Below are 25,379 nucleotides of genomic sequence, written 5' to 3'. Positions count from 1 at the left end.
GAACTGTTTTCTGTTTTTGTGGTGGCTAGGATATCATCTAAAAAAGCTGCCTTTCTTAGATGGCAATCTGACTAGGGCCCTTATAATCATAGGCTAATGGTGCCGAGAAATATTTGCCTTAAGGGAACAGTGAAATCAGGTATATGATATGAACACAATTTATTGGGGGAAAAAATGCTATTCTTTGCTGCTCCGAACGAATGGATATTGGAACAGATCCTTCTTTTAAGCAGATCATGACGACTGCTAGATAAGGAGTACCATGAAGTCACAACTTACAGATCATCCAAGGAGCTCCCTTGTTTTCGGCCCTGTGGGATTCTCTGTAGTTCCACGATGTCTGTCTGCAGGGCCATCGTCTTCTTCACCAGCTGCTCCGCGTCTTCCTCCTTTCAGAGGCAAAGGAAGTACAAAGAAGGAATAGCAGAAAACGCTGTTGGGCCTTAGTGAGCCATATGCTTCTAACTACAGTTTAACCAGCTGGTAGCCACTTTTTTTTGGATCCAGAATTATCTGGTCTGAGTATCAAATGGCTGGTTCACCCAATATGCTATGTCGACATTGGCCGAATATTCACAATTTGTTGAGTCACAAATTATCCAACATCCTCTTAGTTTGACCTGGCCTGCTGCATGAACCCAACTTGTATTGAATCCGCCCGACTTGCCGAAAGTTGATATATATAAAGTAAAGGTAAAGGTTCCCCTCGCACATATGTGCTAGTCGTTCCTGACTCTAGGGTGCGCTGCTCATCTCCGTTTCAAAGCCGAAGAGCCAGTGCTGTCCAAAGACGTCTCCATGGTCATGTGGCCAGCATGACTCAATGCCAAAGGCGCATGGAACGCTGTTACCTTCCCACCAAAGGTGGTCCCTATTTTTCTACTTGCATTTTTTACCTGCTTTCGAACTGCTAGGTTGGCAGAAGTTGGGACAAATAAAGGGAGCTCACCCCATTACGCGGCACTAGGGATTTGAACCGCTGAACTACCGACCTTTTGATCGACAAGCTCAGCGTCTTAGCCACTGAGCCACTGCGTCTCCTGACCTATATATATATATGAGTTCCAGGTATATTTGAAGAGAAAGAAGCAGACATTCTGCGAGCTCCGGAACTAAAATAATTAAAATTTTATTCTACTAAACTTTCATCAGCCATCTGCTGACATCGTCAGAGTATTAAACTACCATTACAGAGATCTCTGCCTTTATATGCCATTAATCGATACCTCAATTTTATTTGAGTTAATGTGTATCTCTAGTTAAAAATTTAGAGCAAAAAGCATCCTTCTTAGGTTCTGAAACCAAAGACCAACCTACGTAGAGTTTAAAAACATTTTCACTGATACCTTGTAAAAGATGGCTCCGTGCATAAATCAATTTAACATGTTTAAAGCTTTTGACGGATAGCAATACTTGTTGCTTACATATTCTGAATGAGAACAGAAACAATGATGTTGAGGTAGCAGACTACCAAAGAGCCAATAACCTCCAGAATCAAATGTCATTGTGAACATTACATTTCACTAGGCAGCATCTCTGTCTCAGCCTATTTGCCACAGAAGCACAGGAATACAGAACTCCTGTATGGTTCACACACAGAACTAAGCAATATTGTGGTTTCTTCATTCATGTCATACGCAGGTCCACTCATCTTGACGTGTTCAACAAACCAGGTTTCTTCCTTTAGTGACCTCGGCCAGCCTATACAAGAGCCGGGGAAAATATTTATTCTACGGTTATCAAATCTAATTTTAAGTAAATTACAACTTACTCTTCCACGAAGCTCGACGGTCTGTTCCATCTCCTTCCAAGCAAGTAGCAGCTTCTCAGAAGCTGTAAAAAGAAATACCGCTATGATTTTCGGTTTCAAAAGAAACATGTGCCCCTTTCTAAATTTTTATTAATTGTAAACTTTTTTATTATACCCTAATGAAACAGCTCAAATAGACATTTTATTATGTCTATTTGAGCTGTTTCATTAGGGTATAATAAAAAAGTTTAAAATGTCAATACCCTGGTGGGGAATACATTGATTTCACTTAGGCAGTCTGAGATCATGTGCCCAGCTAGACATGTGCACATGAGAAGATAGTTTGTATTTAGAAGAGAATCAAACCAGTAGAAAAACCATTCAAAATGTACTGTAGATTTTGTACATGCTACAGCAGGTCCAGGATGCAAATTCTAAGAGGCTTCCTTCCCCCCGCCCCCTTGAAACTTGCTTTTTTGGCAAGAACAGCTTATTCTATTCATCCTGGTTTATTTACCCTGGTTATTTCTGGTGGGATTGGAAGTTAGAATAAGCTAACTTCCAATCCCATCAGAAATAACCAGGATAAATAAACAGATAGACAGATACCCTGACCCAGCTCATGCTGCTTCTTGTTGAATTATTAATTATTATTATTATTATCTCTTTTATTCATTAAACATGAAACTCAACTGATTATTTAAAAATGCGATTGACTGGTGCTAATGGCTGATATGGGTTGCTGCCAGCGTCCTAGGTATCAACCAAGTATCATCTTCCTCTTCCTCTTCTTCTTCTTATTATTATCTCTTTTATTCATTAAACATGAAACTCAGTCGACTGAACATTTAAAAATGCGTCACAAATACTATTGACTGGTGCTAATGGTTGACACAGGTTGCTGCCAGCATCCTAGGTATCAACCAAGTATCTTCTTAAAATATACGAAGTTCCAAGTAGCACAGTTTTTTGCAGTTCTGCTGGTGTTATTGCGGGAAGCTGCAATTTCTTGATGTGTTTTGTAAAATTCTTGGACATGGTACCAAGTGCTCCGATGACAACGGGTATCACTGTTACGTGTTTCATCCATAGCCGTGTAGTTTTGATGGCAAGGTCGCGATATTTCGTGATTTTTTTCCAGTTCTTTTTCTCCAACTCTGGTGTCTCCTGGTACCATGATATCAATAAATTGTACGTTTCGGTTTTTGACAAGTGTGATCTCTGGCGTGTTGTGTTCCAAGTGACGATCCGTCTGTATTCGAAAGTCCCACAAGATCTTCACAGTCTCATTTTCGATAACTTTTTCCACTTTTATGTTCCCATTGTCAAATTTCGTGGTCGTCTCGAATAAAATGCATTTCAAACAGAATCTTTGCAGAAAAAACTCCTTTTTATTGAGCACGACATCCTAACATGACTCCATACGAAGCCAACACTGACGTCCAGCCCCAAAACCCTCCCTTTCCGTTCCCCATTCCCCTGCACTCATTGGCCATCTTCCAAGTCATTCTACCCCTAATCTACTCCAACTCAAAGGAATTCCCCCCTCCCATCTCATCTCCTCGGAAACATTATCTCCAGGGAAAATAAGTAGGTGAAAAGTCAGCCGTCCCTTTCCAGACGCCTTCGCTTCTCCTTCTTATGTCAGCACTAGAGTAAATGCAGGTTGAAGTGCTGACACCCATGACTTTTTGGATACAGGTTGCTGCTGTTATTATTATTTGGCCCTGAAACAAATCAGAACTAGGGAAAAGAACTCCTAACCACTGCTGACGTCTTATCAAAGAGAATGAAACTCACTGATTCCAAATTCAATTTGCTCGTTATATTTCTCCAGATCAATCTGAATGCTGGTTTTGAAGAAGTCCAATTTTGCCTTCAGCTGCTGGGATAGCGAGGCCATCGTATTCTTCATCTTGGAAAGAGTGCTGTTGTGACGCAGCAGGTTCCGCCTACAAAGCCAGGAAGGTGGGGGGGAAAGAAAGAGAGTCACCCTCTGCAGAAACTCAACAGACCCTGCCCTGCATTGGGGGAGGAAGGAACCATTTTTTTAATTATTATTATTATTATTAACAGAGACATTCAAACTATAAGTAAGATGTAATGTAGCGGGGCTGGTGGTGGAATAGTTCCATGCCAGTGGCGGGGACACACATGCGTGTTAAGCAACATTTGCACGAGCTGCAGGCACATGCGACCGCCGCTAGCGCAAATGGAGCACACCAGTGGTAGGTTTCAAAAATTTTTACTACCGGTTCTGTGGGTGTGGCTTGGTGAGTGTCGCATGGCTTCGTCGGCGTGGCAGAGGAAGGATACTGTAAAATCTCCATTCCCACCCCACTCCAGGGGAAGGAGACTGTAAAATCTCCATTCCCTCCCAATCAGCTGGGACTCGGGAGGCAAAGAATAGATGGGGGGCGGGGCCAGTCAGAGGTGGTATTTACTGGTTCTCCGAACTACTCAAAATTTCCGCTACCGGTTCTCCAGAACTGGTCAGAACCTGCTGAAACCCACCTCTGGAGCACATGCATGCACACGCTTGCCCACTGTTCGCGCAAGTTGGGATGCACTTGCCTGCCACTTCCATGGCCCGGTTCTGAACCGCTCAAGGCCCAGTAGTGGGCCATGGCCCGGGAGTTGGGGACCTCTGACAAAGCCCAAGTTTTTAAGACGGCACATTGGATAAGGAATTGGGGCGATGAGGTCAGATGTAGGATGGTGCAGAGTTCAGAAAGACACCTGGATAGCCCCTTTCCTTAGGAAGACCGCCGTGATACGTACATTGCTGCTCGTTGTCCCTTCTGAAGCTGATTGAAGTCCTCGTTCAGACTTCGGATTGCATGCCACACCTGACCCCACACTTTGCGCAACTGCAAGAAGCTGAGGATCCTTTTGGGGTCTTGAACTGAGGAAGAAATATATCGTCGCTAAGAATGACCAGATGGAGAGATCAGGATCTCTCAAAAACAATCAACAGTTGATGAACAAGCTCATGCTAGTTCCTAGGAAAAGACCCGTGATATTTGAGAGGTTTAGATCTCCTGATTAATTGGATATCATGTTAAATTCTATCCAACCAAAGCCTCAATTGAGAATGTCTCTACTACAACGTGGATGTCGCCCAATTTGCCAACTGGCGTTCAGCTCAGTGCAGCAATTGGAATTGCGATGGCTCCACTACCTATCGGAAAAGGTCCGAGGTTTCCCCTGCTCAGTTGTGTAATTATATATCTAGCTACAAAAGCTCTTTACTGGAGCCTCTCATGCAAAAAGAAAAATAAGAAAGTTTCTTCCCATCCCAGATTCTTACGAATGTAGTTTATGCTTTCTGGATGGGACCGTGGAGAAATCTGAGACTCATAGGCTACTTTTCGGTCATCAAACAGGAAGAAAAGGTTGGTGTCAGCAGCTGTGGCGTCATTAAGCTGGAAGAAAAAAAAAACTCATTTTAATAATGTTGTCAACGTTCCGACTGACGAACCCAACCAAAGCAAGCACAGCCGAGACAATCCAATCTCGGAGTGCAAAACTTTATTGAATACATCATTTCGGCACAGATGAGGGCAAAACTAGATCTAGTTAATTCCCGCGCGAACCCACTTAATTAAAGTATAGATACTCCCTTCCCCTATTAGATCAAGTCACATTGTCCAATTGAGTCTCATTGTATTGTTATGAGAAAAAGTCTTTGGCTCCGGCAAACACCTGTCCTTGGTTCTCACGGCTGTCTTCTTGATGTTTGGAGCCCACATTCCATCTCCCCTTTCCTTTTCCCCCTAGTTCGTTGGCAAGCTGAGAAGCGATAATGGTTTGCAAGAAGCAAAAGCGCACTTTGAAACTTGACAGATGTAACTTGTTATCTGTTAGGATATGGTTTGAGCCTAACAAGTTGTCCAGGCAATATATGTGTTTTGTGACTTTAATATGAATATGTATTGTGTGACTTTAAAGTTTTACTGCTGATTCATTGTAATGCTGAGTCATGCTGTAATTAGTTGTGAATGTATTTAAGAAAGGTACTGTAACGTATTCAGTTGATGATAAGCTACCATTGTGTGAGGAGTGCTATCCATTGTGCTATCATCGTTGGATGGATCTGCTATCATCGTGGTTTGTGAACCAGAGTGAGTTTGTTATTCTAATCAACTAATGTTTGTTTGGTAAGAAGATATCTGTAACTACTGGACTGATTTAACTGGCAAAGACCTGGAATTTGTTTAAAGACTATGAGATTGTTTTTTCACTATAAACTTTTGATAAACCAGTTTGCGTATCTCTTATTCATTGCTCTCAGCAACGTTTCTCTGTGCTCTACGCTCTGCTGGTTGGTAACACAACAACAATATCCTTAACAATATCAATGAAAAGTTTCTCTGATCATATCCAAGATCCCGCCTTGAGAGTCAAGGCAGGCATAGATAATTTCTTCAGTAGTCATCTTCCATCCCAATTTTGCTAGTTCATGCAACTGAAAATTATGGATAATTTTCAAGTATTCCTTTAGCAAGCTCTTCCCCAGCTTTAAACATCAATACTTTTAAAAGGAAGAATTGTATGTTACAAGTATACTTTCCTTCAGCTGTCGTGTGGTTCAGAAGCATGCCTTTGTAGAGCTGATGTTAAGATACAGCCTTTTATAACAATTTTCCCTTCAATAGGCCAACTGATTAGCCTAAGGCGGGTGTCTGCAACCTGCAGCTCCGGAGCTGCATGCGGCTCTTTGGGCCCTCTGCTGTAGCTCCCTGTTGGATGATCCCACCACTGGCTGGCCTTAGCCCTCACCCTCCCCTCCCAATCATTCCTCGCCTGGCCTGAGAAGGTAAGGGTGACGGTGGGGGATGGAGAAGCAGCTGGGGCAGAGACAGAGAGATACAGAGGGAGGGGAGGGGAGAGAGAGAGACATAGAGAGATACAGAGGGGGGAGAGAGAGGGAGGGGGGAGGGAGAGAGAGAGAGATGTCAAAAGGGTTTTGTGGTTCCTGTTGTTTTTTAACAACTGGTTCTCTGCCCTAATGACTGGCTGGGTAGGCGTGGCTAGGGGGTCATGTGACTGGTGAAAGTGAGTGACGTCGAGTTGGCCACACCCACCGAGGTTTTGTGACTCCCGGTGTTTTCTTTTCTGTGTGAAACGGGTCCAAAAGGCTCTTTGAGTGCTGAAGGTTGCAGACCCCTGACCTAAGGACATAGAATTCTAAATTAAATTTGTGAAATTACAGCATTACACTGATGCTGTTTTATCACTCACCAACCCTGCCAGGGTAAGAATACTCTCTTTTCCGCTTCGGAAAATGGATTAAGAAATTGAGAACATGATTTAGTTTGAAGAATTAAATGCTTTTAATTAAAGCAATGATAGCTGAAAATATCTCTGCATCAGCCATAGCGCGCTGAGTGCTACTTAGTGAAAATATTACAGACTCACCTTTATGTCAGCCAAATATTGAACATCAGGTTTCTCAGGAAATAACACTAATCCTCCTTCCTGTAACAATTCTTGGTCCTGCTCTGGAATACCAGTGTCTGCCTCGATCTTAACCTTTATGCTCTGCAAAGTCTCTCCCTCTGCTAGAGGGTAGACGTGCGTTGAACCCGTTACCATGTTTAGGATGTGAACCAGCTGGAAAAAAGAAATTCCCATAAAGCAACAGAAATGCAAATAAACAAAACGACAAAAATGTTGTGGCTAAAGGTTCTTTCCCTCTTCTTGTCAATTGCTTAACGCATTGTAAGCCGCCCTGAGTCTCCGGAGAAGGGCGGCATATAAATCAAATAAAAATAAAAAATAAAAATAAATTGAGTCTCATACTAAAGCAGGTAGTCCTTGATTTATGGCCACAATTGAGCCCAAAACGTATGTTGCTCAGCAAGACAGTTGTTAAGTGAATTTTGCCCCCATTTTATGACCTTTCTTGACACAGTTGTTAAGTAAATCACTGCAGTTGTTAACAAAGTAACAGGGTTGTTAACTGAATCTGGCTTCCCCATTGCCTCTGCTTGTCAAAGGGGGATCATGTGACTCTGGGACATTGCAACCGTCATAAATGTGAATCAGTTGCCAAGCACCTGAATTCTGATCACGTGACCATGAGGACGCTGCAATGGTCAGAAGTGTGAAATTTTCACTTTTTTTTCAGTGCTGTTTTAACTTTGACCGGTTACTAAATGAACTATTATAAGTTATGTGTAGTGTTAGACTAGAATTATATACATTAATATAGATAAATATGTATGTGAATTGTATAGATAGGTATATGTAGGTATAGATAATTGTATAGGAATAAGGTATAAATGATTAATATTATACTATGTTTAAATAACATATAATATGTAAGGAATATATTATTATATATCATTAATATATTATGTATTAACTTAGTGCTGGAAGATGCTTGAGACCAGTGATGTCATATCTATGTCCAATATTTTTAATTTTGAATTACTAATAAAAAAACTTTTTAAAAAAAGTTATGAACTACCTGTAATCACATCAATGATCAGGAAAATCAAAAAAATCCTTTTTTAAAAAAGCAAAAGCGAAACCTGGCTCAATTAAATGAAAATAACACTTTCCTTGTTCTATTTTTTTTTATCTGTTTAACATGTTAAAATATATTTTGGCTACATATTCCAACTAACTATACTGTTTTAAGTCCTTAAACAGTATCTGACATTTTTAAATAAAAAAAATTCTCCTTTCCCGGTTTTAGATATTTGTGAACTATAATGTCCATAACCCCAGATTAAGGTCCTCTTTTAAATTTTGCAATCTAAACCACCCGGAAATCTTTATATTATATAAAACTGCATTATATCCTATCAGTGCTCCACAATGTGTAATCCATCATTTCTACTTACGAAACAATATGCCAAATATAATAGAATAGAATAGAATTCTTTATTAGCCAAGTGTGATTGGACACACAAGGAATTTGTCTGTGGTGCATATGCTCTCAGTGTACATAAGGAGAATAAATTACATTCATCGACACAACACTTAGTGATAGTCAAGAAAGTAGGATGACCAATAAAATACATTAGAATAGAATAGAATAACAGAGTTGGAAGGGACCTTGGAGGTCTTCTAGTCCAACCCCCTGCTTAGGCAGGAAACCCTCCACCACTTCAGACAAATGGTTATCCAACATCTTCTTAAAAAGCTCCAGTGTTGGCGCATTCACAACTTCTGGAGGCAGGTTGCTCCACTGATTAATTGTTCTAACTGTCAAGAAATTTCTCCTAAATTCTAAGTTGCTTCTCTCCTTGATGAGTTTCCACCCATTGCTTCTTGTTCTACCCTCAGGTGCTTTGGAGAATAGTTTGACTCCCTCTTCTTTGTGGCAACCCTTGAGATATTGGAACACTACTATCATGTCACCCAGACTTCCAAAACTGCTCCAGTGTGTACTGTTATCACACACCTTCCTGAATGTCACTCTTCCTACTTCTTTCACCTGGACAGAACCTACCTTTACATTCAGAATATCATCCAAAGCCTTGAAACAGCCATTGGTGCCATATGTGGGATGAGTACCTCTTTGACGTGGGTGCCATTTCAGCATCAGCTGTAGCCACTTCTCCAGTCTATCAGCCAAAGCACTACGAACACAAGCACGAAATAGCAAAAGTGGGAAGGAAGATCACTACTGAAGAGGCTGAGGGGTAGGGGAACTGAACTGATTTCTTTGATCTTCATATAGCTCCTTACCTATTTAGATTGTTAGGATAGGGCAGTTTGTTAGAAAATTTCACTTCTCCAGACAAATCTTCAAAAACAACAATATCCAGTTCACTCTTCTGTCGGACTTTTGCATGCCTAAGAGAATAGAGGGAGGTCTGAATGTTAAGGGATTTCAACCCAGCATAGGTTTGCTCCTTCAATAAAAGCTAAGAAATTTATTCTGTCAAAAAGCTTTTATGAACTTGAATCTATTCTGTCAGATGTCAACAACGTTCATCTCAATGGCTGTGTGCATGTTGCTAGTTTCTGGGCAACATCGACCGTATTTTTCGGAGTATATGACGCACCTACCTTTTTTTTGGTGAGGAAAAAAAGAAAAAGAAATCTGCCTCTGCCTCCCAGCAATTTTGCCTCCTTGCAGCAAACAGCCTGCTTTACTTTCATTTTCGTTTTCAGCATAGCTTGATTAGCACAAGAAAAAAAAAATCTGCTCCAGCAATTTACCTCCTTGCAGCAAGCAGCAGAGCCCTGCGCAAAACAGCTGAGAGCAAAACAGCTGAGAGTCGGGAGGCCGATCCAATCAACTTGTGCTAATCAGGCTGTGCTGAATCTGAAACGGGCTGTTGCTGCTTGCTGTAAGGTGGTAACTGCTGGGAGGCAGAGCCCAAAGGGTGGGGGCCAGTGGGTGGGCGGAGCTACATCCGGTGTATAAGATGCACCTAAATTTTCACCCCATTTTAGGGGGAAAAAAGGTGCGTCTTATACTCCGAAAACTACGGTATTTAAGTTGTAGCCAAAAGTGTTTTATGGGCCGTCGTAATTTAAAATGGCCGTTAAGCAACTGATCGTAAATCCAGGGCTACCTGTAATAGCTACTCCAAGTTACAAGATATGTCTGAATTACCATTGTACTGGTTGCCAGCTGGGAAGGAAAGGTCGGAAACCGGTTATGCACTCAAAAGCCAGTGTACCAAAGCTCCAGTAATCCACTGTCACCGTGTATTTCTGTTGTTCTAGCAGCTCTGGAGCCTAGAAAAATAAGAAGACAAAACTGGCTACCAATGCGATCCCATACTTGTCTACACAGAAATCAGAATCAAGGATTCGAATAGGACTTATTTTCAATTAGGGTGCATTCATCTATATGGATCTTATTTAAAAGGGAAAACTCTTGAGACCATCACTTCCTTCCCCTTTCCCTACAAAATCCGAGCCTTATAAGAACAATGGATAGGTGAGAACTCACAAAAAGGAAGTAATTTTTGACGCATCAGTCACGGAATTTACTACTATAAACTAGAGTGATATTTATTACATTAGAATGAATTGGAAAAAACGATAAATCTATAGAGGAAGAGAAGGTGGAGTTGGGAGAGCTCCGTTCATTTTATTACCTATAAGAGACAAATAAAACTACTACAGATCATACAGTACTGCATACAGTGATAAATTAGACTCGTCTCTGTCAGGAAGATGAACATTTACGTGTTATAACTGAGATCAGTGCTGAAATCCAATTTTTTTTTACTACCAGTTCTGTGGGCGTGGCTTGGTGGGTGTGGTGTGGCTTGGTGGGCGTGGTAGGGGAAGGAGACTGCAAAATCCCCAATCCCTCCCCACTTCTGGGGCCAGCCAGAGGTGGTATTTGCCGGTTCTCCGAACTACTCAAAATTTCTGCTACCGGTTCTCCGAACTACTCAAAATTTCTGCTACCGGTTCTCCGAACTACTCAAAATTTCTGCTACCGGTTCTCCAGAACCTGTCAGAACCTGCTGGATTTCACCCGACTGAGATGCTTTCCCACAATATCATCCTGACAATTTCTTCATCTCAATATGCTTCTTATGTTCTTCAGGGCAGTGCGATGGCTCAGCTGTTAAGCCATTGGGCTCGTCAGCTGGAAAGCCTGCAGCCCAGATTTGAGTCCCGAGTGCCACATGACAGGGGGAGCTCCTCCCATCCTCACTCCAGCTCCTGTCAACCTAGCAGTTCAAAAGCATGCAAGTGCAAATAGATAAATAGGTACCAACAGTGCTCCGTGACCTCATATTGGCCATGTGACCGGGGAAACATCTTTGGACAGCTCTAGCTCAATGGTCTTGAAATGGGGATGAGCTGCGCCCCCTACAGACGGTAACTGAGCAAAATCCGCAGGGATTCCTTTACCTTTAGCAATAGCACTTAGGACTTATATACTGCTTCACGGTGCTTTACAGCCCTCTCTAAGCGGTTAACAGAGTCAGCCTATCGCCCCCAAGTATCAGGGTCCTCATTTGACCGACCTCGGATGGATGGAAGGCTGAGTCAACCTTGAGCTGAACTCCTGGCAATCAGCAGAAGTAGCCTGCAGTACCGCGTTGTAACCACTGCGCCACCACGGCTCTTTTACCTTATGTTCTTAATATGTGAAATCTCATTGTACAATTCTGAATTGTACAATCCCATTGTACAATTATTTACTCTAAAAGAATGCTTACCAGATATTGCAAAGTCCCAACGAAGGATGTGCAAAGACTGCCTTGATCCAGTTCTTTGGCATAGCCCAAGTCAATGATCTTATGTATTAACTAAAGAAAAGCACAATGATGACATATGTGAACATGCTAAGAATGCTGGGAGTCAGAGATGCAATTTATTGTCTTGGTTTCACTCAACCCAGACAATTATTATTATTAAAAATAATAATAATTAATTACACCTCTAGATTATTATTTAACATGTTGTGTAAAATCGGCTAATGTGATTGGTAAACCATGTTTTATAGTTCAGAATAGACACAGACTATTGTAGATCATTCAATAAATTAGAATCAATATCTTGTATAAATACAACTGTATTTTACTGTAAACTCTTAATGGGAAGTGGTGTATCAATTATTTAAAACAATCAATCCCTGGAAAGATACAATTAAATGCCCCTGGCAAGATCACAGATTCGTCTAAAATCCTAACTCTTTCCTGCTACAGGAGAATGGGAGAAACGGACACACAGAAGTGATGCACGGCTGAATTTGGAAAAAAGATCCACAAAAAAAACAGCGTGCCTACTAAAGCTGAAAAGCAAGCTCTCCATCCGGTGTCTCTTGTACAAAAGACTTTCTGTTGCAGTACCTCACTGCATCTTGTATCTTTTCTTTTATGTACACCAAGAGCGTATGCACCAAGACTAATTCCTTGTGTGTCCAATCACACTTGGCCAATAAAAAATTCTATTCTATTCTATTCTCACCATACAGCACTATGCAGAATTCAAAACCCAGTGTGCTCCTAAGCCCTTTGTACACTACTCAAAGATAGCAGCCTTGAAAGTATTATTTAGGCCATCCAGAAATGCCTTCAACTCCCAGATTCCCCAGCCAGCAACCCTGACTGGGGAATTTTGGGAGTTAAAGTACACATATCTTAAAACTCGTTTGAGGGTGAGGAGCCGTGAATTAGTTATGTAAGCAAGCGACTCTATTTCCGTCTTCTTCTTGACTAAATATGACAGATCAATCTCTGAGAGTGAATGAAAGCCATCCCCAGCCTTCTCCCAAACAGAAAAACGTTTAACCTCCTGCACTTTATGAGGAATGAGGAAACGTACCCGAGGAATCCTACTCACCCTCTCTTCACCTTGTTGCAAAACTATGTTCTCTGGTTTCAGGTCTCGGTGAATGATTCTGTTCTCGTGAAGGTATCGCAGGGCTGAAGCTAATGTTGAAGGGAAAAAAAACACAATCAACCAACTCTGTCATGTTAAACAAACACTCCACTGCGTTTTCCAACGAACTGAAACGGGTTCAAAAAGGGTCAGTGAGGTTGGTCAGAGGAACGAAAGCTATGCCTTACGTAGAGAAACTGGAGAATCTGGGTATGCTTAGGTTTTGAGGAAAGATGGCTTTGGAGAAGCATGATTCACTGGGCCCAGAGGCTTAGATTTCCCAGGACAAATCATGCATTGCAAAGATCGCTTGGAAGAGGGAGATCCTTCCAATGTAATCTACCGGATCCCCTGCATGGATCGCCCCTGGGACTATGTAGGACAGACAAAGAACACAACTGAGAGTTAGACGAGGAGAGCCAAACTCATTTGGTAGCCTCCCATTGCAACGAACAAGGACACAAATTCAATTTTGCAGCTACTAAGATTGTTGGCCGAGCAGGGACAAAGATAGCCAGAGAAATGATTGACGCTTGAGAAATGGGCCCCTTGTCAATCAACAGGAGGGCTGATTTACCACCAGCTTGTCAGGTACTCAGGAGCCGAGGGCCAATAGCCAGCCATCAACACACTAATCAACCAATAGGAAGTCACACTCAACCAGGCACCACGTAAATGCATAGAACAGCCCAAAGCACACGTTCCGGTAGAGAGAAGTCCTGAGGATGGACTCCGGCACGAGTCCTAGAGTTCGGAAGACAAAACCTCTGGTCCCAGTGAGTGACCCAGATTGGGTCTTGCAACATTATCCTGGGACACGTATATATTTGCCTTCGTTCTTAAGCATGATCCCACTGCGAGCTTGGATCCTAATAAACTGAAAAGGAGGGACAAAAAAACAGATTTCAAGTTTGCTAAACTGACTGTGCTGAACCGACAGCATAAAAGCAGTTGTAATAAATGCAGTGCTCTTTAATGCATGTGGTTGCTTCCATAGGCCCGTCTGGCAGGCCTTTACTGGAATACGGCCAAACGTGGAACTGTTTCAGCCCCGCTCTGCTATCCTTTAAATTCAAAATTCAGAATAGAGCTGGAAGGGACCTTGGAGGTCTTCTAGTCAAACCCCCTGCTCAAGCAGGAAACCCTATACCATTTCAGACAAGTGGCTCTCCAGTCTCTTCTTAAAAACCTCAAAAAAAAAAAAAACACAAAACATCCCCCCACAAAAAATCCTCCTCAACTTCTGGTGGCAAGCTGTTCCACTGGTTAATTGTTTACACTGTTAGGAAGTTTCTCCTCAATTCCAGGTTTGCTTCTCTCCTTGGATAGGTTCTACTTCTTGGGATTCCATACCTTTAGATTTGGCCCACAGTATCCGATACTTACCGATATCTGATAATAAAATGAGAATTTCTTTCTCACGCAGGCCACAGCAATTCTCAAACTGGTTCAGATGCTACGGAAAAAGGAGAAAATAGTTTATCTTTGTGCGAGTTTTGCATTTTACAGGGTAGCCAAATAATTTTGTTTTATTTTCCATGAATCTATCACTTAACAGTATTTCTACAAGGGGAGAGACTGTCAGCTAACCAATAACACTGCCAGCACTGACTTTCAGAGCTATATCAAGTCTAAATGTCTGTAGAGATTCTCAATTGGCCAGGCCATGGTGCTCCCAAAGGTGCTTTAAAATGCAGTTGCCTTTTGGAAAAGCACCTGTTCTTTGGGTAATATACCAGGCCTAGCAGTACAGCTCTTCTACACTGAACAGATTTTTTTTTAAAAAAAAATTGATTTATATGCCATCCTTCTCCGGAGACTCAGGGCGGCTTACAGTGCGTTAAGCAATAGCCTTCATACTTTTGTATATTTATACAAAGTCAGCTTATTGCCCCCACAAATTGGGTCCTCAATTTACCTACCTTAGAAAGGATGGAAGGCTGAGTCAACCTTGAACCTTGGCGAGATTCGAACCTGCAGTAATTGCAGGCAGCTGGTCTTAATAACCAGCTTAATAACAGGGTGCCTTAGACCAGGGGTCCCCAACCTTGGCAATTTTACGACTTGTGGACTTCAACTCCCAGAATTCCTCAGCCAGTTTTGCTTTGCTTTGCTGGCTGAGGAATTCTGGGAGTTGAAGTCCACAAGTCTTAAAGTTGCCAAGGTTGGAGACCCCTGCCTTAGACCACTGTACTACCAAGGCTCTTGTACCACCAAGATTCTCAAAGCAGGACATATTTGTGGTCTTCTATACCTAAAATCATATATATCTTTAAAGGTAAAATAAGTATTGGATCCCAGAGAAGAATGGGGTAGAACAGACTTTACAAAACAGCATTCTAGAGGGGAAGAGATTTTGATGTCATCAGTTTAGCCGTTAGGAATGTGTACGGAACTGCGATGACACAAAAGGACATCCCTGACTTACAACCCCAATTGGGACTGAGGCTTCCGTCGCTAAGGGGTGAGTTCATTAAGTGAGCCGCGCCTGATTTTATGATCCTTTTTTTTTTCTTTTTGGCCATGGTTGTTAATTGTGCAAATTGTGTGGTTGTTACGCAAAACTGGCTTCCCCCGTTGACTACGTTTATCAGGAGCTTGGCTGGGAAGGTTGCAAATGGCAGTCACATGATCCCAGCAAAGAACTAAGGTCAAGGCACGAAAGAGAGTGAACGAAGTTGTTCCCTGCAAATTGCTTCAGTCGGCATTCCTCCTTAAATAGGCTAAGGGAGTGGCCAATTAGCCCCAAGCCTTACTTTTTTTTTTTTTTTTTTTTTTTTAATTTGATTTATATGCCGCCCTTCTCCGGAGACTCAGGGCGGCTTACAATGTGCTCAGCAATATACTCTCGAGGAGTATACTCTCGAGGAGACCTCCTCCTGAGGAGCCACTCCTGCCTTTTGGCAGCTCTGCGCCCCCGTGCATCGAGAAGAGGCTCCTCCTCTTCGTCCTCCTCACTTATGGGAGCTTCTGGAGGTTCTGAAGGCCCTGGCTGAATCCCTGCCTCTGGCACCACATCTTCTCCAGCCTCCTCATTGTCCGACTCGAGTGCCAGCTGCACAGGCTGCTGGCGCAGCACCACACCAGCCTCCTCGCTGTCCGAATCAGCCACCAGCTGATGTGTATGGGCCACAACAGTGGGATGCAGGGAACATGCAAAACCATGCCCCCTCTGGTCCACGGAAAAACCTCTCTCCATGGAACCGGTCCCTGGTGCCCCAAAAGTTGGGGGTCGCTGCCATAACAGAAGCCACGTTTTACAACAATTGAAGTTTAGTTCTCTTTAATGAAGCAAATATGGATTTCTCTTATTTGACAACTGGAAATCCTATTCCATAACACTTTCCACAACCCTCCTTAGAAAAGGAGGAAATTAAAAAAAAACAAAACAGAAAACGTTCGTCACACTTTAATCTCTGGACATTATGTTTTTCAGATTAGAATATTATCTATTATAAAGGGCTTATTGTCATTTTTTTTCCCTATAAGGGAACAGGATGAATAAAAGTCTCCACCGGAAAAGCTGCAAGGATTGATTCGCTGGTCAGAAAGCTGAATCTTCCAAGTTTCTGAGAGATGAGATAAAATGCTGAAACATTTTACATTTCTCACAGTATTTATTTTCCACTTCAGAGGGGGTGTAAAATGGTCTGGCACAATTAATCTACCAACCTACTGGAATACAGCCAACTGGTACCAACATGAGATATACTGAATTCATTTACAGTTGGGGAGGAACGTTGTGACTGACCTACTGCACACTATCGCCAGATTATTGGTCTAAATCAGGGGTCTGCAACCTTAAACACTCAAAGAGCCATTTGGACCCGTTTCCCACAGAAAAGAAAACACCGGGAGCCACAAAACCCTTCCCGTGCCTGACTATTTCTTGAGCGGCCACAGAACTAGCCTATCTAGTTGAATTCAACGTTCTGAAACTTTTCTTTTCTTGGATTTATCCATGGTTGGCCTACTGGGGGTTGAAAAGCTCAATAAATTGCACGCCGGCGGGTGTCGCACATTGGCGGTTGTGACGCATATTGTGAGTGACAGGGAGCCACAACAGAGGGGTGAAAGAGCCACATGCGGCTCCAGGGCCACAGGTTGCTGACCCCTGGTATTTATTTATTTATTTATTTATTTATTTATTTATTTATTATATTTCTATACCGCCTTTCTCCCGTAGGACTCAAGGCGGTGTACAGTCAAGAAAAATACAGATGCACAAACATCTATAAATGCTGGCACACCTAATGATATTCCAGTTCTGACTCCTGACAGACAAATAGAGATGTTTCCCCCCCACCCAGAATCTCATTCTTCATTTGCTGCCCCCAGCCTTTGATGTTCTTTCACTCATGTCTGCCTATTGCAACCACTTGGCCAGAATACTAAACTAACGAAGTAGGAAGGGGCCTTGGAGGTCTTCTAGTCCAACCTCCTGCTCAAGCAGGAAACCCTGTATCAATGGTTCCCAACCTATGGTCCGTGGAATTCTGCGGGGCCACGATGTTGACACAGTGGGTCTGTGAAGGCTTGAAGAAATTTTATTTATTTATTTATTTATTATTTATTTATTGGTTCGATTTATATGCCGCCCTTCTCCGGAGACTCAGGGCGGCTTACAATGCGTTAAGCAATAGCCTTCCTACTTTTGTATATACCTGCTTAGTAGGGCTTTTGGCCCCCCCTAAGCAGTGTTCTTTTTTATACAAAGTCAGATTATTGGCCCCACAATCCGGGTCCTCATTTTACCTACCTCGGAAGGATGGAAGGCTGAGTCAACCTTGAGCCTGGTGAGTATTTTCATTTCTTTCTGACATGCGACAACATAGGTGGCAAAAGACTCACCCTTCTAAGATCTCCTCCTTGGCAATATTCCATAGCCAGCAAGGGCAAGTCATTGGGTGCAACATTTTGCATCCCTTCCGGAACATCCCGGGCAGCCACCACATTGGGGTGATTTAGACTATGAGAAATAAAAGGACACGTAGAGAATACACAAAAGCTTGGGAAAATGTGACACTCAGCTTTAAAGCAAAGGCTTTATTGAATGCTGGTAGGTTAAGTGGCTAACACAGAATACTTAGATGCTGTAACTTTGCAAAGGATTCTGGGACACATTCAAGAGCATGCTTTTTCTCATTTTAATCCTCTGTTCACATCATTAGCCTAGGCAAGCAGCACTCTTGTTCCAAATCCTTTCTGTTATCACGCAGATTAAAGAGAATATTTTAAGCATGTTGTGTTATACTGCCATTTTCATGTATTCCTAAAGAAATTATATATATATATATATATATATATATATATATATATATATATATATATATATATATATAAACATCATACATTCATCATCTTCATTTAATGACCCTATAATCCCTTGCGGGGTGGAGTCTGGACAACTGAATGGAACTAGCAAAGTGTTTTGATGGCCGGATGCCCTTCCTGTCACCAATGCGGAGTTTTGTTCAGCAGATATATTCTCAGTGTGTCCAGAGAGAGAAATATCTGCCTCTACCTAGGATCAAACTCACAGCCTCCTGATTGTGAGGCTAGAGCTCCACCTCTAGGCCATCGCACCACTCTGCACATCATAAATTGCAAGATTAAAATAATTTAAACTGAATTACCAAAAACAAATGATACTATCCTGTTTCCCCCACAATAAGACATTATCCCCTGATAATAAGCCTAATCGGGCTTTTGAGTGCATGGTAATAAGACCAAGCGCTTATTTCAGGGTTCAAAGAAATATAAGACAGGGTCTTATTTTCGGGGAAACACGGTATTTATACAGAAATACATGTAATGGTATATCCATTAAAGATATCATCATTTTGAAAAAGGAATACTGCAGAATTAGTTATTAAATTCCACCACACAATAAGCAGCAAGACTTCACGCTGTACTTTAGGCACAATCTAAAGATAAATAGCCAAAAAAAAAAGAAAAGAAAAAGATTTTCAAAGACAAGCATGAAGAAACCTAACTTCAAACAGACTGATATTCAGGCAACCCTCTAATCACTTTTTCAATATATAAAAATTGGAATTTACTTCAGAACACTTGGAATGACGCTGTATTTCTTTCTGACATATGATTAATTTCCTGACCTACGGAATATTCTGTTTTGTTTTGGTACACCCTTAAGCGTTCCGATGATCCTGAGCTCGCTTGTTATTTTATGATCATCCAGGATTCATATTGCCAGCTCAGAATGTTTTCCTGTTTAACGACACCTGCATATATTTAATGCTTTACAGATATCTCAAAAGGTTAGATTTTAAGACAAGATAAGTAATTCTTTTTCAAGTGACGTACAAGGATGCTCCAGACTTTGGATCATATTAGCTGTGCCATCTGGTATTAGACATGGCTAAATAAATACTTATGCAACAGGATTATAACCTTCATGATAACTGCTAAATCAAATGTCTATTTCTCACAATGTCTGTGGAAAGTCGTGTTTTACAGTATTACTCACCGTTTCATGATCTGTATTTCCAAACACCATCTTTCTCTGTTACGGAGGCTCAGCTCCTGACGACACTGTTTGATTGCAATTTGCTCTCCAGTTTCCTATAAAAAAGAGGATTTTTTTTTAAAAAAATCTTTCTCCAACAATGCAAATACAACGTGAAGACATTTAAATTCTCAGGAACTGTTACAGGAGTGTTAAGATGGCTTTATACTTCATGTAAGTCATGGTATGTTTTAGTCATGGTTTATCTTTGAAACGGGCCACTGTATAAATTTGATAAATATTAAGTAAGTTACAGTGGTCGGTTTACACAGAAACCTTAGTTAATATATCACAGTATCAAATCCCTATAAGCTACTTTATGGCTTAGCATGATGAATGAACTCTGCCAGTGTGCTAGAGGGAGATCAACAGATCTCGTTAAATCTGAGGAAATCACAATTGATAATTACTTTGATATTTCATATTAAGGAAGTTTCTCCTTAATTCCAGGTTGCTTCTCTCTTTGATTAGTTTCCAACCATTATTTCTTGTCCTGTCCTCTGGTGCTTTGGAGAACAATTTGACCCCCTCTTCTTTGTGGCAGCCTCTCAAATACTGGTCCTCTTCTCCCTACCATCTTTCACTAGAGAGCCTCTTTTTAGGATCTGTGGCGATCCAGGAGACAGGCCCTTTTCCCCACCAATCTGTCATTAGCAGAGAAATGGATCCTTTGGGAGGTAAAACCACACACTCCTTTCTTGCTGAAATCCCCAGATCCACCCCTGCTGTCAGCCTGGTAATTCTCACGTTGCCCTGCATAGAACAGAGGAACACAATTTCAGTGTGCTTTCTCCCATCTGACTACTGAGGATGGTTGTCAACCACCCTATTGGAAGAGGATGATAGAATTGTAGTGAATACCTCTGAAAAATGCCAAGTTTTTGCAAGCAGAATCCATGCAACATGTGACTTGGCCAAGTTCTCTTTTGTCAAATGGTGCTTTTCTCTTGCTTTAGACTTCACTTTCCCTTTCTCTCTTCCTGAATGAAAGTTTTCATGGGCTTGAGGTTATATCAAGTGTATGAAAAAAACAAACATCAAAGATAACATTTCACACAATATGAGGTTTCTGGTTCCTGCAAGCTTCGATTTGTTTTCCTGGAAGAGCAATACGTTCAGGGTTTTCCACTGGCTTTGTGAAATCTAATCTTAGATCTAGATTATTAATCTAGATTGATGCATAGAATCCATATCCTTCTAAAAGTGTATTATGTGCCCTAATTGGAAAGGGAGCATGAATTTGTGAAGTGAAGAAAATAAAAGCATGATTTAGCAACTACACTAAGGACGGAATCTCCACAAAATACTTCTGGATGAGGTTCTTATAATGCTGATCATCTAAGCACTTTTTTTATGGCAACCTAGACCACGTTGCAAATTATTCACGGATTCTTGAATGCCAATTGCACAAGCAATGTCATTAAAAAACTTGTATTTGGTCAAAAGCGTAGATTTTAATCTCCTATTAAATCATGGAGCTGATGGCCATGTCCATCACACAAAATTCCCAACTTGAGGTTCAATTCCTTAGAACAGGACATGCAGCTTCATTCAAATCAGGGCTTCTCAAGCATGATATGTCTACTACAGGTGGAGCTCAGAAATCACTTTGGTGGGACATGAAAAAGTCCTTGAGAAGTTAAGTCACATCATCAAAAATAACTACTCCTAACCCAATAATTGTTGGGGTTATGTTATCTTAGATAGTTGATTTTTTTTAAAAAAAGTGTTTTATATTTAGGCTTGTTATTTGTAAGCCACTTGGGAGTTTTGGAAGAAGAGTAGCGATCCAAAATAGGTAATAAGACAGAAATGCTCAAAACCAAAACTCATGGATGCCCTCCACACTTTCTGAAATTGATTTTTGAAATACATTTTAATTGTACAATGACTTCTTAGCTGTTCTGACGGTTCAGAAATGAAATGCCGTATGGACTGACAAAGAACATTACAAGCCAAGCCCAAAAGCTAGCTAGGAAAAGCTCAAAGCCAAAACCTTTGACACCTACTGTTATTTACTCTTTTATATTTCAATGTTATTGTTTGTTAACTCTGAACCTCTGCTCTGGAGGTTCAGAAATAGAGCATCACGTAGACAAAGAAAGGAAGCTAAAATTAAATAAACTAGAACACACCAAAAAAGCTAGGAAAAGCTCAAAGCCAAACCCACTGATGCCCTTTGCTCCTTCTGTATCTGATTTTTTTATATTTGCGGAGTCCTTGCTGATTTGTTTGCTTGCAAACATTTTGTTACCAGACTAGGTAACATTTTCTTTGCTCTGTTTATATACAGTAGCTTGTCCAGCCAGTGTTGGTGGGGACGTTTTTTTCTCCTTCATAGTTCCTCGATTATGCTGTTGTTTACTGCTTGATTGTCTGAGTTGATAGTTGTTTTATTAGGATACTCTTTATTACTTTTGTCAAGTGTTAATCCCTTCTTATCTGGGTGTTGATTGCTGGCAGGAAGGTGCTCTCATCTTTTTATTTCCTTTTTAGCTTTTTTTATTGCCTCTTTTGAATGGTGTATAAATGTTTATCTCTATGGGCCTGATGATGGCTGATCTGTCTGAGCACCAGGCTTACAGGAATTCCCTAGCATTTTTCAATTTAGCTTGGTTTAGGATGCCTCCAGTTTGCCAGCTGAAACTATCTTTAAGTCTGTCCCTTGTGAAGTTAAGAGTTTTTAAATCTGTCTTTTGACTGCTAGTTTGCATTCATGGATGTGCTCTGCTAATCTTCCTGTCTGCCCAACATAGTGGTTGTTACAGTCCTTACATTTCATATTGTGACTCTAATTTTTATTTCTGGAGGGGTTTCTTTTAATTTACTTTGGTTGGTTTTGGTGCCAAGGTGATGCTATACAGCTGTAATGGTCTTATTTCTGAGATGTTTTTGATATGTACTTTTTCATAGTTTGTATTGTCTGTGCTGTAGTGGGTTCAGTTGTCAGGCATTTTTTGCTAAAGTTGCATGGATGTTTTGTTGAAATATAATGTATAGGCAATCTATTTCCTTTTTCTGATATTCTGGATTGCCGCAATGCATTTGTGCTTGTTTGAATAATCTTACACAGCTCTTGCAAGAAGTTGGGTTGTTACTTCGATAAGAGAAACAATGTGTTCGTTAGCTGGTGTAATTTTTCAATAGACTTGTGTTTCTAATTTCTGCCATGCCCTCTGCTCACTTTCACTTTCTCTTCCACTTCCCCCTATATTTCCATTTTCTGTTTATTATTTGTAAGATCCTCAGTGTCTTTGGAAAATGGGCAACCTATTTATTAGTTTAACTAACAATGCCGAACTTCAGAGTGAAGGAAGAGAGAAGGTTTTGGGGTCCTGAGCTACAAATATTCTCTTCTATCGAGAGAGGAAGTTGTACATAAATCAGCCAGAAAAGAAAGTACTGCAGGAAAGGCTGCTTGAAAACAAAACCACAAAGGGCCTCAGATCTGTAAAGCTACTTTTATATGTCATATATATCACATTATATATAATATAAATACTCTCTCTGTCTCTGCCTGTTTTTCTATATATAGAGGGGGGAGAGCTGATAGATGGATGAGGAATAGATAGATAGGTTGACAGGTTCTATTCTATAAATAGAATAGAATAGAATAGAATAGAATAGAATAGAATAGAATAGTAAATATAGAATGGAATGGAATTAGAATGGAATGGAATTAGAATAGGATAGGATAGGATAGGATAGGATAGAATTCTTTATTGGCCAAGTGTGATTGGACACACGAGGAATTTGTCTTCAGTGCATAAGCTCTCACTGTACATAAAAACACAAGATATATTCATCAAGAATAATAAGGTACAACAATTAATGATAGTCGTAGGGTACAAATAAGCAAATAGATAATAGATATACATAATACAAGATGGATGGAGATGAGAGAGATAGATAGATAGATAGATAGATAGATAGATAGATCAATAGATATAGATGGATGGATAGATAGATGATATAGATAGATTAATAGATATAGATGGATGGATGGATGGATGGATGGATGGAGATAGATAGATAGATAGATAGATAGATAGGGATGATGGATAGAGATAGATATAATAGATAAGAGATGATAGATACAGATAGATATATAGAGAGATATAGATGATAGATGGATAGATAGGGAAGATGGAAAGATAAGATAGATGTGATAAGAGATGATAGAGATAGATAGATAGATAGAAGATAGATAGATAGATATAGATGGATAGATAGAAAATAGATGATGGATAGATAAGATTGATAGATGATTGATAGAGATAGAGATGATAGATAAGAGATGATAGATACAGATAGATATATATAGAGATATAAGATGATAGATAAGATAGATGAGATGGACAGACAGACAGATAGCTCTCTCACACACAGAGAGATTTTTTAATTCTATTTTGATCTGGCTGATTTTTAAGAGAGTTTTATTTCCTCAGAGGCAGAGGAAACCCCAGATCCTCAAGAAAGAAAGAGGAAGGAAAAAAGAAAAAAAGCTGGGAAAGGCAGGACCCCCCCCCAACCCAACCCAACCCAAAGCCCCCTCTCTGCCTCCTTCTCTCCTTTTGGGGGGGGGGGCGGGAAAAGAGGGGCGGGGGAGGAGCCGCGGGCAAAAGCCTCCCCTCTTCTCCTCCCCCCCCGGCCTTTTTTCCCGCCAATTCCTGTCAGGCGCGCGCCAGGCCCACCCCCTCCCCCCTCCCCTCTTTCCCGGCCTTTTTTTTTTCCCGCCAATTCCTGTCAGGCCCGCTCACCTTGTGCTGCCAGCGGAGGACGTTGCCGAAACCGCCGGTGCCCAGCCGTTCGCGCATCTCCCACGGGCCGCAGCTGCTCAGGGGCTGCAGAGGGGCCGGCGGCGTGGGAGAGGGCGAAGGCGAGGCCGAGGGCGGCGGCGGTAGCGGCATGGCTGGGCCGGGGAAGGCCGGCGACAGCAGCCTGAGGTTGAGGTCGTGGCCGCCTCAGCAGCAGCCTACGCTAGGCCCGGCAGCGGCCACTTCCGCGTCGTGAGGAGAAAAGAGGGCGGCGGCGGAGGCCTGGAGGCCGGGTCTTAAAGGAGCAACTCCGGAGGAGGCGGAGAGGCCGCCGAGCTGAGGCCCGGCGTCGGGGTCGCGCTACCGATTAGGGAAGGCCCCGATGAGGAGGCTCCGGGCTGCAGTGCCCTGGCCGGCCCCTAGAGGGCGGCGAAGAGCAAAAGTTCTTCAGAGGCTGGTCTGCCCCCTGTTGGCCGCCCGAGGCATTGCAGAGCTACCTGTCGGCCTCCCCCTCAGAGTATACTCCGCAATACAGCTAGTCCTTGACTTACAGCAGTTCATTTAGCGACCATTCAAAGTGGCAACGGCAACCGGGAAAAAAGTGGCCGACCTCCGGTTTTTTCTCACACTTAACGGCCTTTGCAGCATCCCCTTAATCATGCCATCAAAAATTCAGACGCTTGGCAACTTGATTTATATTTATGACGGTCGCAGCCTCCCAGGGTCACGCGGATCCCTTTTTGCGACTTTCCTTTGCGGGCAAAGTCAACGGGGAAGCCGGATTCACTGAACGACCGCGTTAAAACACAGCAGTGGTTCATTTTAACTGGTAAGAAAAGTCCTAGAATAGAATAGAATAGAATAGAATAGAATAGAATAGAATAGAATAGAATAGAATACGGAACGGAACAGAATTCTTTATTGGTCAAGTGTGATTGGACATACAAGGAATTTGTCTGGTGCATAGGCTCTCAGTGTACATAAAAGAAAAGATACATTCATCAAGAATCATAAGGTACAACAT

At 41.7% G+C, this 25,379-nt stretch overlaps 1 protein-coding gene across 1 annotated transcript in view; it reads right to left on the bottom strand.

The window, feature by feature from the left end:
• IKBKB (inhibitor of nuclear factor kappa B kinase subunit beta) overlaps positions 1-24,824 on the bottom strand; it is a 34,924-nt gene extending 10,100 nt beyond the window's left edge. The window contains exons 1-15 of the mRNA XM_034435198.2: positions 24,359-24,824; positions 19,560-19,654; positions 17,921-18,038; positions 14,456-14,525; positions 13,031-13,119; positions 11,905-11,994; positions 10,332-10,456; positions 9,455-9,562; positions 9,216-9,345; positions 7,172-7,366; positions 5,061-5,175; positions 4,532-4,655; positions 3,551-3,702; positions 1,772-1,833; positions 280-389 (exon numbers count right to left, since the gene is read on the bottom strand). Of these exons, the coding sequence (XP_034291089.2) occupies positions 280-389; positions 1,772-1,833; positions 3,551-3,702; positions 4,532-4,655; positions 5,061-5,175; positions 7,172-7,366; positions 9,216-9,345; positions 9,455-9,562; positions 10,332-10,456; positions 11,905-11,994; positions 13,031-13,119; positions 14,456-14,525; positions 17,921-18,038; positions 19,560-19,654; positions 24,359-24,508 (1,733 nt within the window). The 5' untranslated portion in view covers positions 24,509-24,824. The remainder of the gene's footprint in view (positions 1-279; positions 390-1,771; positions 1,834-3,550; positions 3,703-4,531; positions 4,656-5,060; positions 5,176-7,171; positions 7,367-9,215; positions 9,346-9,454; positions 9,563-10,331; positions 10,457-11,904; positions 11,995-13,030; positions 13,120-14,455; positions 14,526-17,920; positions 18,039-19,559; positions 19,655-24,358) is intronic.
• Positions 24,825-25,379: the final 555 nt, after the last annotated feature.

The sequence above is a fragment of the Pantherophis guttatus genome, chromosome 9, assembly GCF_059756535.1.
Source record: "Pantherophis guttatus breed Tessera chromosome 9, ASM5975653v1, whole genome shotgun sequence".
NCBI lineage: Eukaryota > Metazoa > Chordata > Lepidosauria > Squamata > Colubridae > Pantherophis > Pantherophis guttatus.
Note: the sequence above shows the minus strand (reverse complement) of the source record. Positions and strands in the feature narration are given on the sequence as shown.